The sequence below is a fragment of the Falco rusticolus genome, chromosome 5 (genome assembly GCF_015220075.1).
Source record: "Falco rusticolus isolate bFalRus1 chromosome 5, bFalRus1.pri, whole genome shotgun sequence".
NCBI classification, from domain to species: Eukaryota; Metazoa; Chordata; class Aves; order Falconiformes; family Falconidae; genus Falco; species Falco rusticolus.
Genome location: NC_051191.1, coordinates 12,248,442 through 12,264,075, shown reverse-complemented (window position 1 = coordinate 12,264,075; position 15,634 = coordinate 12,248,442). Strand labels below are relative to the sequence as shown.

The window sequence follows — 15,634 nt, the reverse complement described above, 5'->3', positions numbered from 1 at the left end:
ACAGCAATTTGCTCAAGTTTACATAGAGCACTCTTCGGCCTAACACGTGTTCTCAGATAAAACAGAGGAAATAACTTGTATGGACTGGAGCTAGAACCCAAGGCGGGCACGGTAACAGCTGGCAGTGAGGGATGCGGCGTTTCACTGCGGCATCAGCCGGGCTGCCCTCGCCGCCACCCCTCCACCGCCACCCACCGCCCCCCCATGCGTCCCCTACAGCCACAAAGAGGGCAGCTGCCAGGACCCGACACGGCCGAAGGCACGACAGCCCCGCCGCGGTGCCTCCCGCCGCCCGCTGCTGTGCCGCACCGCCCGCTCCGCAGTGCCAGCCGGCCGGGGCTGGCAGCCGGGACTGATGGCCGGGGCTGGCGGCCGATGGCCGGGGCTGATGGCCGGGACTGGCGGCCGGGGCTGATGGCCGGGGCTGGCGGCCGATGGCCGGGGCTGATGGCCGGGGCTGGCGGCCGGGGCTGATGGCCGGGGCTGATGGCCGGGACTGGCGGCCGGGGCTGATGGCCGGGGCTGATGGCCGGGGCTGATGGCCGGGGCTGGTGCCCGGGGCTGGCGGCCGGGGCTGATGGCCGGGGCTGGCGGCCGGGGCTGATGGCCGGGGCTGGCGGCCGGGGCTGATGGCCGGGGCTGGTGCCCGGGGCTGATGCCCGGGGCTGGCGGCCGGGGCTGATGGCCGGGGCTGATGGCCGGGACCGGCGGCCGGGGCCGGCGCCCGGGGCCGGCGGCCGGGGCCGATGGCCGGGGCCGACGGCCGGGGCTGGTGCCCGGGGCTGCAGGCGGCGGGCCCCTCGCTGCCCGCGGCGCCCACCCGCAGGCCCGACCCGCGCTCCCCTCGGCCTCCAGCGCCGGCCCCGCGGGGCGTGTCCCGGGCAGCCCCGCTCCGCCCCAACCCGGCGGGGCTGAGGGCGCCGCGGCAGCGGACGGGGCCGGGCCGGGCCGGGCAGGGCAGGGCCGGGCCGGCAGCCGCGGAGCGGCGGGCAGCGCCATGGGGCTGGAGACCGAGAAGGCGGACACCCGCATCTTCATGGACGACGACAACTTCCCGCGGAGCGGCGGCCCCGCGCTGTCGGAGGCGGAGAAGTGCGCGGAGGACGAGCTGGACCGCGACCCCCACGGGCTGAACGCCCACCTGCAGGTGCGCGCCGGCCGCGGCCGCGGGGACCCGCCCGGGGGGAGCTGCGCCGGGCCGCGGGGGCGGCGGGGCCGGGCGCGGGCGCGGGCGCGGGGGCGGCGGCGGGGCCGCGGCGGGGCGGCGGGCGGCGGCACCCGGCGGGCCCCCTCGGCCCAGCCCCGCCTGATGGCCGAGCTGCTTCTCGTTGCAGCTGGGGTTCGAGGACGTGATCGCGGAGCCCGAACTGACCCACTCCTTCGACAAAGTGTGGATCTGCAGCCACGCTCTCTTTGAGCTCAGCAAGTACCTGATCTACAAGCTCCTCACCCTGGTCCTTGCCATACCCCTGGCCCTGGTTGTGGGGATCGTCTTCGCCGTGCTCAGCTGCCTGCACATCTGGTAAGTGCGTTGGGTGGCCGGTGGGCTCTGCAGACAGCTCAGCACAACCCCCCCCCGGGGGCACTGCTGCCGAGCCGCTGGTCGCTGTCTTCGCCACCGGTAGTCAGAGCGGCTTAGTGACCTGCTTTATATTTGAAGGGAGAGAAATGAAAACAATGTCTTCCCTGTGGTTCGGCTCCCTGCCTTGCTTTAACCAGCAATCTGTCGTGTCTGTGTAAGCTCCTCGGGGCAGAGAGCCCGCTTTACCATTGGTACGGCACCTACTGCAACACGTTCCAGCCTCGGCTGCCTGCTGGAGTAGCAATAATGGTTGCTTGGGTTTTTGTAAACTGGAGTCATGAAGTTGTTAAAATGTCCATTTGAAATGAAAGACCTGGGCAGAAGCATTGCTGACACCTGACACCTTCTCTGTACAGTTACTTCTTCCATTTTTTCCCTCAGAGACTGAAGAAAGCTTTTGAGGGCCCAGCTCACTCTTTCTTTGCTACTGCCACAAAATCTACTGTCACTGCCTTGCATCCGGTACCTGGGCATCTCTAGGTGCAGTGCCCCAGAGCGCTTTCTCCTAAGCAAAAAAACCCTGCTGAGCTCAGGAAGGCTGCTTCTGGCCATGATCCAGGCTCACAGACAAATACAGTAGCCCACCGAGTCACAGCAAACCTGGTGTACTGGCGAAATGTCAGGGAAGGGTACCTTGAGATGAGAAAGGCAGCTGATTGTGGAGAAGGAAGAAAGGCAGGGAAAAGAATGAGGTTGAGGAAAGAACTGAGAATCCAGGCGGCTGCAGAGGAAGGGATGAGTGCAGATTATCCATGTCATTCCTGCAAACCAGGATTTTCTGTATACATGGCTTCTGGGCAAAGTCTCATTTGTCTTAGATAACACTGACATCATGAAGAAGATTTTACAGAAAACAAAGTAATCCAGAAACTGGCAATGGGTATACATTGGTTATCTGAACCTAAGGTTGCAATCTTGTGGGTGCAGATTTCAATTTTTGAAAGTGGAATGGAAGTTGGGGTTGATGACGTTGTCATGAGCCACTTTGAAAACTGTTTAACTCAAATTTTGGAGCATAGAGTTTACCTAATATCCAAGGGAGTTGCAACACAGTTTAGAGCTACCCACCTGCTACTTCTGTGGTCCCAAAATTACTGTGAACACTGCATGGTATGCCCACACTTTTAGGTCTGTCAGCTGTCACTGTGCTGTAGTGTACCGTGTGACTGCAGAAGGGTATGGTGAGCATCTAGATTTCCAGTAGTGGAATTTCTATAGATGCATTTGTCAATGCCAAATTTATTAAGACTGTAATAAGATTTTGTGCTTCAGAATGATCTTGTATCTGGATTTCACAGCCTCTATATAGACATGAATTTCACTGAACCAGGACTCAGAGGTCAGTTTCTGTTTATTGAATCAGCCCCTAGTGACTCCCAGGAACTGTGGGTTCTTAGTACATCCGAAATAGGACTGTCCAAATGTGGCATTTCATTTGAAATGTTTCCCTTGACTTTCTGTGAACACACTTCCCCAACGACTAATTTCCTTTCCCTACGTTCATTGTCACTGAAGAAGCGAATCTTTCATCTTGATCTTTCTTGCACCTGGGACAGGTGTGAAAGAATCACATAACTCAGTAGCACTATCTGCACCCCCTTGGACCCCATCCAGTGCTACCATCCAAAGCCAGCACTGCCTCATCTTCCCACAACCACAAGCTGGATTTTTTCCAACACAAAGGTGGAACTCACTGAGACTAAGCTTCTCTGCAGCTCTCCATGTTGCAGGTTTCTTGGGAGTAAGGAGTTCAAAGTTTCTGCATTTGCGAGGATAGCACAGGAGCAGTACGGGTATAGGGACCCTAAACACACGGTACTGACTCCATGTAGCCCCATTTGGGTGTGGAGAAAACAGTAACTTCTTGTTTTGTGGGTGAGAGGAAGGGAATTCCATTCCAAGTCTGTCTTCAGCTGTTGAAACATCATGGGAAAACCCTGGGCACACCCTTCTACATGGCTGCTTGCAGGAGGGCTTATCAAGTCTTTGTGCCTCACTTTCATCATCCAAACCAGTGAGACGATGATGTTGATCTTTTGCAGGGGAGCCTTTCCCGAGGCTAAATTCAAAGGTGTTTCAACATTTTTTGGAAGCACTTAGGCACAAAGCTCTGTTGATTGTCACACATGTTGTTGCCGTTTTGTCAGCATGCTAGAAATCCACGAAAGTCTGATTCAGCATTCCTCAGGCATCAAGGACACCTCATGCGTTGCCCCTCTCATACCCGATAGTAAACGTTGTCTTTCACCAGCAAAAAGTTTGCTAAAGAAGGAAGCAAATGCATGAGACTTCATGGAAAACAAAAAGAAAGCTGAGTAAGAAATATGTAATAATATACTTGGATTTTCATTTTTAACTGTAAAGATGGAGGATATACTTTTCCTGTTCTCAGACCGACTTCTTGAGCCAGAATCTAGTTTTATGCTACCTGGTAAAAGCTACTGATGGGCCGAAACTGTGCCAGCTAGCAGGTTGGAGATGTATGTACGAGCCAGTTCAAGGAAGACTGCTTCTCCAGATTTCTTCTCCTTTACTGATGGCTATCGTTCTCACCACCGACTATACACAGCAGAATTTGTTTGACTGAGTTTTAACATTTTTCTGTGAACATCAGCAAGCTTTTGAACATGTCCTTAGATTGAGGCTGTTCAGGTTATTGATTTTTGAACATGAGCAGAATACTGCTGGTTTTCGAGGCAGCACATGCAAAATCATGATATTATAGATCAGGGACTGGTTCTTGTTCCAAGCCACATGTTTGCCACCTGTTGGAAATTAACACTTGAATTTTATATACGCTTTTTTGTAGTCTTGTCTGAATAGTGTTCTGGTATGTTGCACATTCATGCTAAGAATCAGCGGTTCATCTGAGGATCCATAACTTCAGTCTTGGATCTGAGATGGGCTTTAAAGCACAAGGACTCAGCCAGTTTTATGCTCTTGTCATCAGCTGGAGCAGGTGCAGAGCTCTTCTTTGCCTGAGCTTCCATTCACGGTGCTAAGGTGTAACCAGGGACTTATAAGCAGATATGGACATGCATCGTCCCTTAACCTCTTTCTCCACAGCTCCATTTACAGAACTTGCTCTCATACTCTCATACTCAACCCCAAAACCACCTCCCTACTGGCTGTCCGAAATCAAAAGAAATTACAGTACAGCTATGCCACAAAGACCCACCTTATGATCTGGTGTTGCCTTGATGCCTCTTCTTCCATGCCCAGTATATATCCCTTGGCTTCTGAAGAGGAGGTTGGTGGACGTTGCTTTGCTCCCTTTTTAGTCTGATCTTTTCAAACCTACCCTGGTCCTGAGATATATAATGTTTGGTTTTAATGCACTTCATATACTGTGTACGGTCCTGGAAGGCTTTGGTGGTTGTCTCTTGCCTCACTCATAAATACCCCGAGGGTTAATTGGACTCAACAAGAAGCTTTGCAACTGCTAGGTAATATTTAGCCATCTGTTTGCAATGTTTGCTTGTATGGTAGAACCATGCAAGACTTTTAATTCAAAATCATGATGTAGTACCTGTGCAGATTTGGATTTAGTTAGTTTAACCTAATTAGTAGTATAGCATTTGAAAAATAGCGTTAACACGTGACTGAGTTTCCATTTTGAAAAACTGTACAGGAGAAGATGTGATTCTTCACTTGGAAGTGGCAATCTGAATTAATAGTGAATGGTTACGTTGCCCAACTCTGTGAAACGTTGAGCTGCCTTGAACTCAAAATACTTTTATCAGTGGGATTTAATTTGTGCTTTGCCATTTCCAAGAGGTGTTTGGTTCTCGACAACGTTCCCTCAGGGATTAGCAGGAAAAAAGTAATGTGAACAAAAGCGAGAAAGGTTGATGTGTATCATTTTATAGATGTCATGCCTTGAACAGAAAGAATAGAAAATTGGATAAGATGGAAAAAATGGGGCAATTTGCTCTTTTCAGGTTAACAGTTCCCAAAAGAGGTAATTCCTTCTACTTAGTGAAAGGATGGGTATTTTATGATTTAGATACATAGCGGGATTCAGTGAGAGGTCATACAGGTAGTTGAAATACCTTGGCTACATTCAGCTTAGGTGCCAAATTCAACAGAGCTTTGATGCGTCTTCCTAGTGCTGTACTATGTGGTAACACTAGTAGTACCAATATTGCAGTAAATGTTGATACCCTTGGGATATGCTGACTTTCCTTCCACTGTTAGATATTACTCAGCAAGCAGTTACTGTCTCTGTGAGTAGAAGTGCAGACTGTGAGCACTGTGAATGAAGGATGTATATGTTCATGTTTATTTGGCAGGTCACAAAAACAAATGCATAGCTTCTGATGGGGCTTGGTTATTTATTTTTGAAGTATGTGCCAGATCACTCTTCAGAAGGTACAGCACACCCTCTGATGATTTGAAAATGCTGCATGGTAGGATAGCATATCCTATGCAGAACAGGATGCGTACTTACATACGTGTAGATACATATATAGACACACGTATTTTAAAAGTTAGAAAATACCTTTTACTGCTCTCTTGGGTGTAAAGGATTTTCTTGTCTGTGGAAAGGTGTTTGAGTAATTGCTGTCTAAGTAGACTGAATTTTATTTTAAAATTGAAAGTTATTTACAGTAATTAGCTTTGGTTGCTAGCACATTTCACATATCCTCCTACGGAGTTGGCATACATTGTTTTTTGCATACATTTACCATAAAATTGGATAGCAAGGGCTGAACAATTATAAAACATTACCAAAACATTTTAATATTTATTTTATTTAACATTATCGAGGTTGAGTTCTGATGCTGCATGAACAACCTCTACAGCAGTTGCAAGTAGTATAATCACTGTTTTTCCAGTCTTTCCCAATGACATCTTGGTGATTCACTACATCTTCTTCTGAAACTTCTGCATAGTGTGGTATTTGTTTAGTTTGTATTTTGTGTGATCCTGTCGACAGAGGGTCCAGTAGAAATGTCAGCTTTTCTGCTTCTCTCCAGTTTGGTTAGATTTAAAAAAAATGCAGGCCAAATTAATTTTAGATGGCAGCAAAGGAGCAGTGACATAGCCTTTATAAACTAACTGAAATGGAAAAGGGATGAAGTCAACACAATCTGAGTAGCCATTTCTGGTGTTTTCCCTGCGTTGCTTGGAGAAATACCAATATTTTTTTCCTTTGCATTACTGATGTTTATCAGCTGTATTCTAACAGGTGAAGCCCTAATTTCATTCTCTAGAAATTAGCTCTTCTATATGCAGTGATACCATAGGTGGTTATAAAACATATAGTTTACAGGGTTCAGTTTAAAACTAGAGACCCATTATTCCAGTAACACTCACAGTTCTATACGGTGTGTATATTAGTAGCTGTTTCAGCAGAGACAAAGGAAGAGAAGGTTTTAGAAAAACTATTCTTGTTTAAATCCATCAGGGTTAGCTTAGAGTGCAGCATAGGCATACTAGTATATGGATTGCGTTGTATGATAAAAGATGAGAATCTAGTTAGGTAAACACCGAAAATAATTAATTTTGACTCTTTAATTTTCAGGTTTTTAACTATTTTTTTAAATGTGCCAGGGTTTTTTTCTACTTATTATTCTGAGCACTACTCATTGGAAATACACAATACTTGTAAATGTTTTTAGACCTATGATGGAATAGTAAAGTAAACATTTCTTGTCATTCCAAGCAAAGTTGACAAGAGTTCTACAGTGGAATTATGCGGATGCAGGACTGGGATCTTAAATTTTGAATCCAACAGCAAACTAGAACAGAGATTATCATCTTCATCAAGAGAATCTATAGCTTCTTTATCTAATTTAGGAAATACACATGTTATATGCCCATATGTGCACTTCTGGCTCACCTCTGCTATTAGCATGTTTGACTTAAGTCACCGCTAACGGCATTGCTTTGGAACTGGGACATACAGAGAACATCCCCAGATGCTTACCAGTCTTCAGGAGATGAAAGCACTATACTTTCAAGTATACACCCTGGGTAAATAAAAAGATCTTTCCTCTGACCAGGAGTTTTGACCTCATTCTTTATTAGTTTCTCATCCACAAATGAAAAACTTTACACGATCAGCGAGATCCCATTCTTCTGCGGCTGGACATGTCACTCTGTACTATAGTAATACCATGTAGCCAGATGGTGCTTTACCGTTTCTGTTCCATTGCAGCAACTTGCAACAGTAACATTAGATTGGTAGAATGAGATGCAGCAGCGATGCCCAGGTGTGCTTGTGCATTTGGGTGTGTGAGAGAGATGGATAACAGAAACACCAGAGACAGCAGAGCAAGAACAGATCGTAAGAAGCACTGTTCCCAGTCAATCAAACTGGGGAACGTGGTATTTCTGACAAGCCCTGAAGACCCACATTCAGATGTGACCACAGCCCAAATGAGTCCTTAGGGGATGACCCTGCTTTCCAGGCGCAGCAGGGTGGCAGGGGGGTTGCAGTGTATCCGGGTTCCAGCCCTTCTGGAAGCAAGGAGAGAACAGCAGAAGTGCATCCCTGTAAAAGACATGTATTAGGAAGCAGAAACATGATGAAAAGAAAGCTGGCATCTCCTGTCCCCTGTGCTGCACACAAGTGATTCTGGCCAGAGCACCATGTGCATCATGTTGCATGTGCAGGTGTGAGGCTGTGAGCAAATAAAACGGACGGAGAATGACTGCAAGAGTGTAAAATCGACTTCTTTAGAGATTCGGAGTGATAAAATCACCTCCTCTTTTATAAGATCTCACACTTGTGTTTGGTTGTCCTGATTTCCCTGTGCTATAGCAGCAGCAATCTTCAAATCTAACGTTTTCTTTTTTACAGGATTGTGGTGCCTTTTGTGAAAACCTGTCTCATGGTCTTGCCTTCAGTGCAGACTATATGGAAGAGCCTGACAGATGTTTTCATCGTACCGTTCTTTCAGAGCATAGGCCGATGCTTTGCCATGGTTAATATACACCTGGACCAAGAGTAAACACCAGGGATGCGACACTGCCGTAATTGTAGCTGGTGTTACACCTCTTTGCTAACCTAACATATAAGCACTTACCATTCCAAACTGTTAATTTACAATGGCTGGTTTAAGTGGGAACATGCTATTTTTACTAAAACTCATTTATTATCAGGGAGATCAGTTTAAGAATAAGTAGGCAGTTTTCATAGCTCATTATTTTAACAACAGAGCAATCATGGAGTATGTTGGCAACACTTTATTTTAATGGTACGTTGATTGCTAGATTACAGGAGAATTCTCATGGAGGTTAAACAGCCACCACAGTGATAGTGACTGGCATTATTACTATAAATATTTCGATACCTTAGGTGAAACTGATCTCTAGGGTTTCACGTTGGCTTTACTGCAGTTCCACCAGGGATCATTTTTGGCCCTTGCTATGCAGAATGATAAACCCAGTCCTGTACTACCAGCAGTTAAAACGAACATGACTCATTGCATAAACATACAGGGAAGGAACTGTTGTGTAATTCTCCTGTATTGGCGGGGGGTGGGGGGAGGGAAGCTCCCTAGAAGTTTATCCCTTAAAATAAGGTGTTAGCTAATGATTTGGAACATCAGCTAATCTGTATATTTTATTTAATGAGAGGTTAACTTTGCTGTATATTTTGTACCTTTGTAAATGGCACTTGATCAGTTTTCTTTGAAGTATTATTTACTATAGTATTTGAATTCTAACCAACTTATTAGGCAGTAAGGGTGAGACACTGCAAAAAAAATTAACTAAAATTTACATTTCTAAATTATGTAGATTTTTAAGTGTTGCCATGCAATTCTGGTATATTCATTATATATGGTTACGTGTAAAAGCAAAGATTATAAGTTTTCATACAAGACTATGCAAAAGAGCTGGAAATATCTGTTTATGAGAAATGTTTTTTATTAAAAATGGGGTGTAGTAAATGCAACCCTGCCTATTTCTGTATTATTTGTATGAACACTGTGATATTTAAAATGGTAGACACTATGCTGGCACTTTTAACTAGGTAGCAAGCTTTTATAGAAGGCATGTGAGTGTAACTGGTATCCTTGTCTAATTCTCCTCACCTAGTGACTTGACCCTCCATGTTGCTTATTTACTACTACAAAGCCTAATCCCTAAAAAAAGCCTTCTTTCTTCTGCACCTAATATGACTTTGTAAACTAGAATAGCAGAATGTATGCAGAGGTACATTAAAATTAATTTAGCCTTCTGATGGGCTTATGCTGCTGTTTTCTTTAAATACAGATGGTAAATTGCAATTGTAAAATGTGTGATTTAGAATGTTATTTTCTAAAATGATGTCACAGATTTCTTATCAAACAAGAAGTATATAATAAAATAATAAAACGTTGGCTTTTTCCCATTTTTACTTCATTTTTTCAGATTTCTCAACTTTTAAAAAGCTCTTAAAATGCCAAACAGCATAGAATACTATGCAGTTCTTCCAAAATATAGGAGAGGGAAGAGAAATGGATGAGCATCAATACAGTTCCACTATTATCAACTGTATTTAACATATTTCAGTAGAAAATTATGTATCTCTGTGTGTAGTTAAGCCCATACAGAATGATTGCTTTCTCTGAAGCAGGTCTCTGCAGAATTTTGGCTATGTTAAAAAAAATGCCTAATTCTTTTTACCAGCGCTTGCTTTCTTTACAGATGAGCCACAGAATTTTCCTCTTCTCACTTACTGGCCTACAGAAGCTAGCTGACACTGTGTATTCTTTGTACATCAAAAACATCTTTGTACATTAAAAATATTTTTACCATTTGTGCCATTTAAAGAGAGATTCATATGACTTATGGATCTTATTGATTAGTGCCCATGGAAATTTCTCTGAAATATTTTATTCTGCAAGAAGTTAGCTTGTTCAGATGTGTTCTTCAAGATACATTTCTTACGTTAAAAATAGAAATATCTCTTTTGAAAATAAAAGTTGGTCAGGCTAGGCTTGAACTCTTTTGAGAGTTATTTTCTTTTACAATGTCCAAGGACTTTTACAAAGATATTTTCCATGGAACTATATCCCCTTGATGAATTCATTAAAAAAAAAAAAGAAATTCAATTAATCAGTACTAGTTCTTGTGTCTGAAAAGGAGCCCTCTAAAAGCCTAAGCTTTGAGGGAACTCTGGTCTGGATCCAAACATTGAGAATGAGGCCATTTCCTAGAGAAAAATATGTAATTTAAGGTTATGCACTGCTGGATATATGCATTTTTAAATTGCTTACTGAAGTCATCTGGCTCTAGCTACCACAGACAAGCAATAAGAAGGGTTTGGTTTGTTCTTATTTTTATTTAGGCTTGTCATTAATTAGTTCTTTTTCACCATTTCTCTAGCTGTCGCAAGACTCAAGCAAGCTTGTAGTTAAAGCTGTTAGTTTCTTATATGTTTTATAGCAGTATCTTTCTTTGGAAGATGTGTTTTCAATGTAAGAAAATACTAAATGCACTGTTAAGCTTAGGCTAAAATATTACATGCTTGGCAAATGGGCTTACTTCACCCATGAAAGGAGTGGAAGGAAGCATGAATATGTACAGACTCTCCAATACTTAGGTGTGAATCTGCCTTGGGCAACCCTGACTGGCAAGTATTCTCTGGATTTTATGGATTTGACAGTTCTGACAGACATCCCAAAGCTCTGCCACAGCTAAAGCTGTCAATAGCTTACAGCATTATCGGACAACAGGGACTGAATGGGCACTGACGCTGAACTGTCATCTTTGGTGTAGAGGTAGGTTCCTTAAGTTCGTCTCCCATTTGTTTGAAATGTGGACAAGCCATCCCAGCTGATCCCTTAACGGCAACTTATAAATGAGAATTTAGGCACAAGGGAGTCCAGAAACTTAGTCTCATTGTCTGCAACAAATGTAGGGAAATTTACACCTGATTCAGGTCATCTACTTCGATGCACCTTCTTCCCTGCAAAGGAATGGGGAAAATGTTATTGCTCTTGACAAGGGTAGACCACGGTGGAGTTATGAGGATAAATAAATAAAAAGTGTGAGATGTTCCAATTACAGCCTGCCTTTGTTACTGCAGACCTTAGATTTATAATCACAAGCTGGAGATTGTTCTGTCACGCAAAATATTTCAGCACCTTGTTTTTCATGAAGATCACAACTAGCATATAGAACTAACCCCAGATTTGTGTTTATGGACTTTTTTTCTTTTAATTCACCAAGAAATTTAACCTGCCTCCTTATGAAAGCTATTTCATAAAATCCTTCTAATCCAATCCTAGAGCTTTTATATTTGTATGTTATCTTTTCCTACACTACTTGTTCACCTTATAAATTGAAAAAAATTCTTAACAGAAACTTTGATCTATTAGTAAATGAGGAGACTTTTCCCACCTATCCAAAAAGCTCACTTAGGCATACACTGACTGAAAAGTTCAGAACATCCTGGGATGTTCTGGACAGCTCTGGGACCTCAGACCACACACTCCTGTTTAGTGGAAGCCAAAGAACAGTAAGTCCATTATTTTTACAGGGTGTGATCGTTCCCCACCTGCAGAGATAAAACTGTTGCTGTTAAGCTGTATTAAATCTCTTTTTAAAATACATGGGAAAATAGATGTGTTTTGGGGTTTTAAAAATAAAAATGGAAATGGAACAAGGTCAAACACCACATATTCTACTGGTGTTGTCTGTTAGTACACTGTGCTCTTGAAAATTAGAGCTGAAGGCCTCCAGCAGGTATACTAAACTGGCAGTTATGCATTAAAACTGAGGTGCTTTCTTCATGCAGAGATTTATAGCTGAGGGGAGAATTAATAAAGGCTAATTTTAGCCTGGTGACACTAACCTTCCTAAGCTTATTGCAACAAAAAGAAAATGTCCTGTAGAGGCAGTTCAGAGGAGCTGAGATAGGTTCCTTCTCTGAATCATCCTCCAGAGAAGACACTCTGCACTGATCAGTGCAAAACGTTTGGCTTGGCTTCGCTCCTTCCCTCTGCTACATAAAAAGTTATATGAGCTGCAGAAATTGGGGAGGTTTATGGAAGCAACTAGAGCTTCATGTAGGTAGTGGAGCAAGTTCTTCTCTACACGATTCTCTCACAACCTGAGGCCAGGGGTGAGTGTCACCTGTGTTTGCTGTTCAGTTTTGTCTGTTGTCTGGCTTCCCCCCTCCAACTGCAAGTGAGAGAAACGAGGACCCCTTCACAAGGCCCTGGATCAGATCCTACTTTAGGGACTTAAACGGAATAAAATGTAGAGATTCACACTTTTATTTCAAACTTTGGGGAAAGCTTGTCTATTTTTCCAACTGTCTGAATTTAGTAAAAGCTGCTTTTTCACCCAGTGGACCTACTTTTCACTTTACACTATCAATCAGGCCTATCACAATGCTACAGCTATAACCTAGGGTTGGCCATGAAACGCTTAGACAGCAGAGCTCGGTGACAAAAAGTCCCATCCTACATAAGCCTCAAGGAGTGGGTATTTAAGTCCCATTAATGAGACTAGTTCTCACAGTCTGGTGTTTCCATAAGACACCTGAACAGTTAGTAATATACTGGAATTGGCAGAATGGTACAGAACAGTGCCAACATGAACCAATGTTCATGGTCCAGCTTGGTATTTGTCAAGAAATCTGACACTGAAAAGGGTTGAGAAAAGAGCGACGATTTGCACAAGGTCTGGCAGAATTAAAGCTTTCAGTCTATTTGCTTCTTCAACCAAGGCAGTTACGAGCTGTCTTGATCAAGACCTACAGGGACTAGCTCTAATAAAAAATGTACACACCTACCGCACGACTGAGATGAGAGTCAGGTGTTTAAATCCCTGCCCAGCTGCCACCCAGCTAGGAACATGTCTAAACTCAGAAGGCACCTCCCTTTCACGTAACCTCCCCTCAGTACCTACAGTTTTACTTTGGCCATGCCCAGAACTGCTCGTTTGAGCAACTTGGCACCTTACCCACATCTAAACCCAATCCGAATCCCAAAAGAAGGGAAGAGAATGCCTCAGACCCCTTAAAATACACTTACTGCACAGCAGCAGAATAGGGCACTTCTCAAAATAGCTTTTCCCGGAGTGAGTCCAAACGCATTAGCACACCTCAGACAGGCAAAAATTTATTTTGGGTCTCTCAAGTGTTGGATTACTTTTTCTAGCCCTCAGGCTATTGTGAAATGTTTTATGGCAGCAGCTCTTCCATGAAAAAGGAAATCACTCCTAACTAGAGGCTGGGAGAAGGCATGTGAGATGCCTTTGATGCCAGGAACAAACAGGCCAAATAACAAACGCATACATGAAAGTGTGGTCCTGTATACTGGTGGCGAGGGGCACCCATCCCAGCGGAAAAGTTCTGCTCCAGTGACATATAAAATAAAACACAGAAATCCTCTGGACAGCGGGGACAGGATGACCACCATGAATCCTCCAGGTCTACAAGGCTGTCAATAATGGAATGAGCAAAACGTTGGCCTGCATGTTAAACCCATTCCGACACTTGTTATCAGGCGGCAGGGTAAGGATGCTAGCATGGCTGATAAAAGCTCACTACTAACAGTTCTGGCAGCTCAGCAAAACATCCAAAAATGCACTTAAAATGATGTGATTAAGCAGTTGAACAGAAGACACTAAAAAAAGCAACGTTCTTCCCCTCCTAAGCCTCAGGTTTTTAAATACTCTGCATATGGCAGGCTGCTTGCTGACAGCCTCTGTTATCTGACAGCCTCGCTGCTGGGGAAATTATACGTAAAGAATACAGTTTCCCAGGGCTGATTCTGATCTTGCTGACATTGGAATATATCAGGAGTATTGCTAATACCATAACTGGAAATATTACACAAGCCTAAAAAAAAAGGGGGGTGGGGTGGAGGGAGAGGGAGTGTTTGGTACCAGACAAAGACACTCAGTGAGCAGTCATGCACATCCAGTTAAGTTTCATGACTCATTTTCTGACAGTTTTTTGAGGAATTTTGTCCAATCCTTTTTTTTCTGTTGGGGTTTTTTTGTTGTTGTTGTTGGGTTTTTTTTTCACTGGCTTCTGGGAAGGAATATTTCCTACCTATACCAAAGGCTTTCCTCTTCTCAAAACGGAAAGAACAGGTCATAACTTGCACACACTTTGCTCCGTGTTTAGAGTAAGTTCTCAGTTAAGGTAATCCTGAGGTTTGGAAGTTCAGTTAAAGCAAGACTTTGGAGCAATAAATTTTTTTTACAAATTAGGTGTGAAATGCCTAAGGCTGGTGTGATGGAGAAAGAAGAAAGGCAGTGAGGTGGCCAGCCAGGGAAACATAGTTCTGTTGAACAGCTGACCTGGGCTCCTAAAGACACAGCAAAACCCAACGAGAAGACAGATGGGGTGGCATTCCAAGGCCAGCTTAGGCATCTACAACCCCTGGCAATTTTAGGTGACCCTGGATAAATCCATTCGTAGTAACTGAGAAGGGGACCAGTGCCTTTGCACTTTGAGAAGGTTCCTGCAAGCCTTTACCAGGCCCTTCGCAGCTAAGCTGTACTCCTGTGCTGCACGTAATGGGAGCTCCTTGCAGAACTCTGCGTGCATCCATGCCAAGCCTCTGGTTGTGAAGTGTATGTGCATTGCTTATACAGCGGTGCTAGAGGCAACGGGCCACGGCTCTACCCCTATCCATCTCTGCAGATGTTACTTCCTCACTCTTACAACTTGGTAGTATCCCATGCCATTTTTCATTGTTGGACATCCTCTTGGTGTTCAAGTTCAAGGGAGCACTGCTAAGGTTCACCAGATGTGATGGTTCATTGCAGTTTGTATGCAACCTGTTCTGGGATTCGTCTCATAAAGCTTATAAATTCCACCAGCTTCCGATATTCTTCTAGCTGCAGTAGTGCTGCATGATTCAGAAATTTCTTTTAAAGGGCACTGTGGTTCTGCAGAAACCATTCCAAGACCGATTCAGCATTTCAAATTAACAAATATGCCTCTTTTTTTTGAGCCATCCTTGAGATATGCAGTAATACTGCATGATGGATCAAAATCTTCTGATTTATGTGCAGGACACTGACTAATTGAAAAATTTTCCTAGGTATGGAAACAAAGAACTGTCTTGTAATTGTTTTTTTCAGATGGATTGA

General features: G+C 44.2%; 1 protein-coding gene across 1 annotated transcript; it reads left to right on the top strand.

The window, feature by feature from the left end:
- Window positions 1–900: 900 nt before the first annotated feature.
- On the top strand, window positions 901–9,914 carry CAV2 (caveolin 2). The gene is made up of 3 exons (XM_037390254.1): window positions 901–1,147; window positions 1,335–1,522; window positions 8,391–9,914. Exons 1-3 carry the CDS (start codon window positions 998–1,000, stop codon window positions 8,539–8,541), a joined length of 489 nt encoding a protein of 162 aa, XP_037246151.1. The 5' UTR covers window positions 901–997; the 3' UTR covers window positions 8,542–9,914.
- Window positions 9,915–15,634: the final 5,720 nt, after the last annotated feature.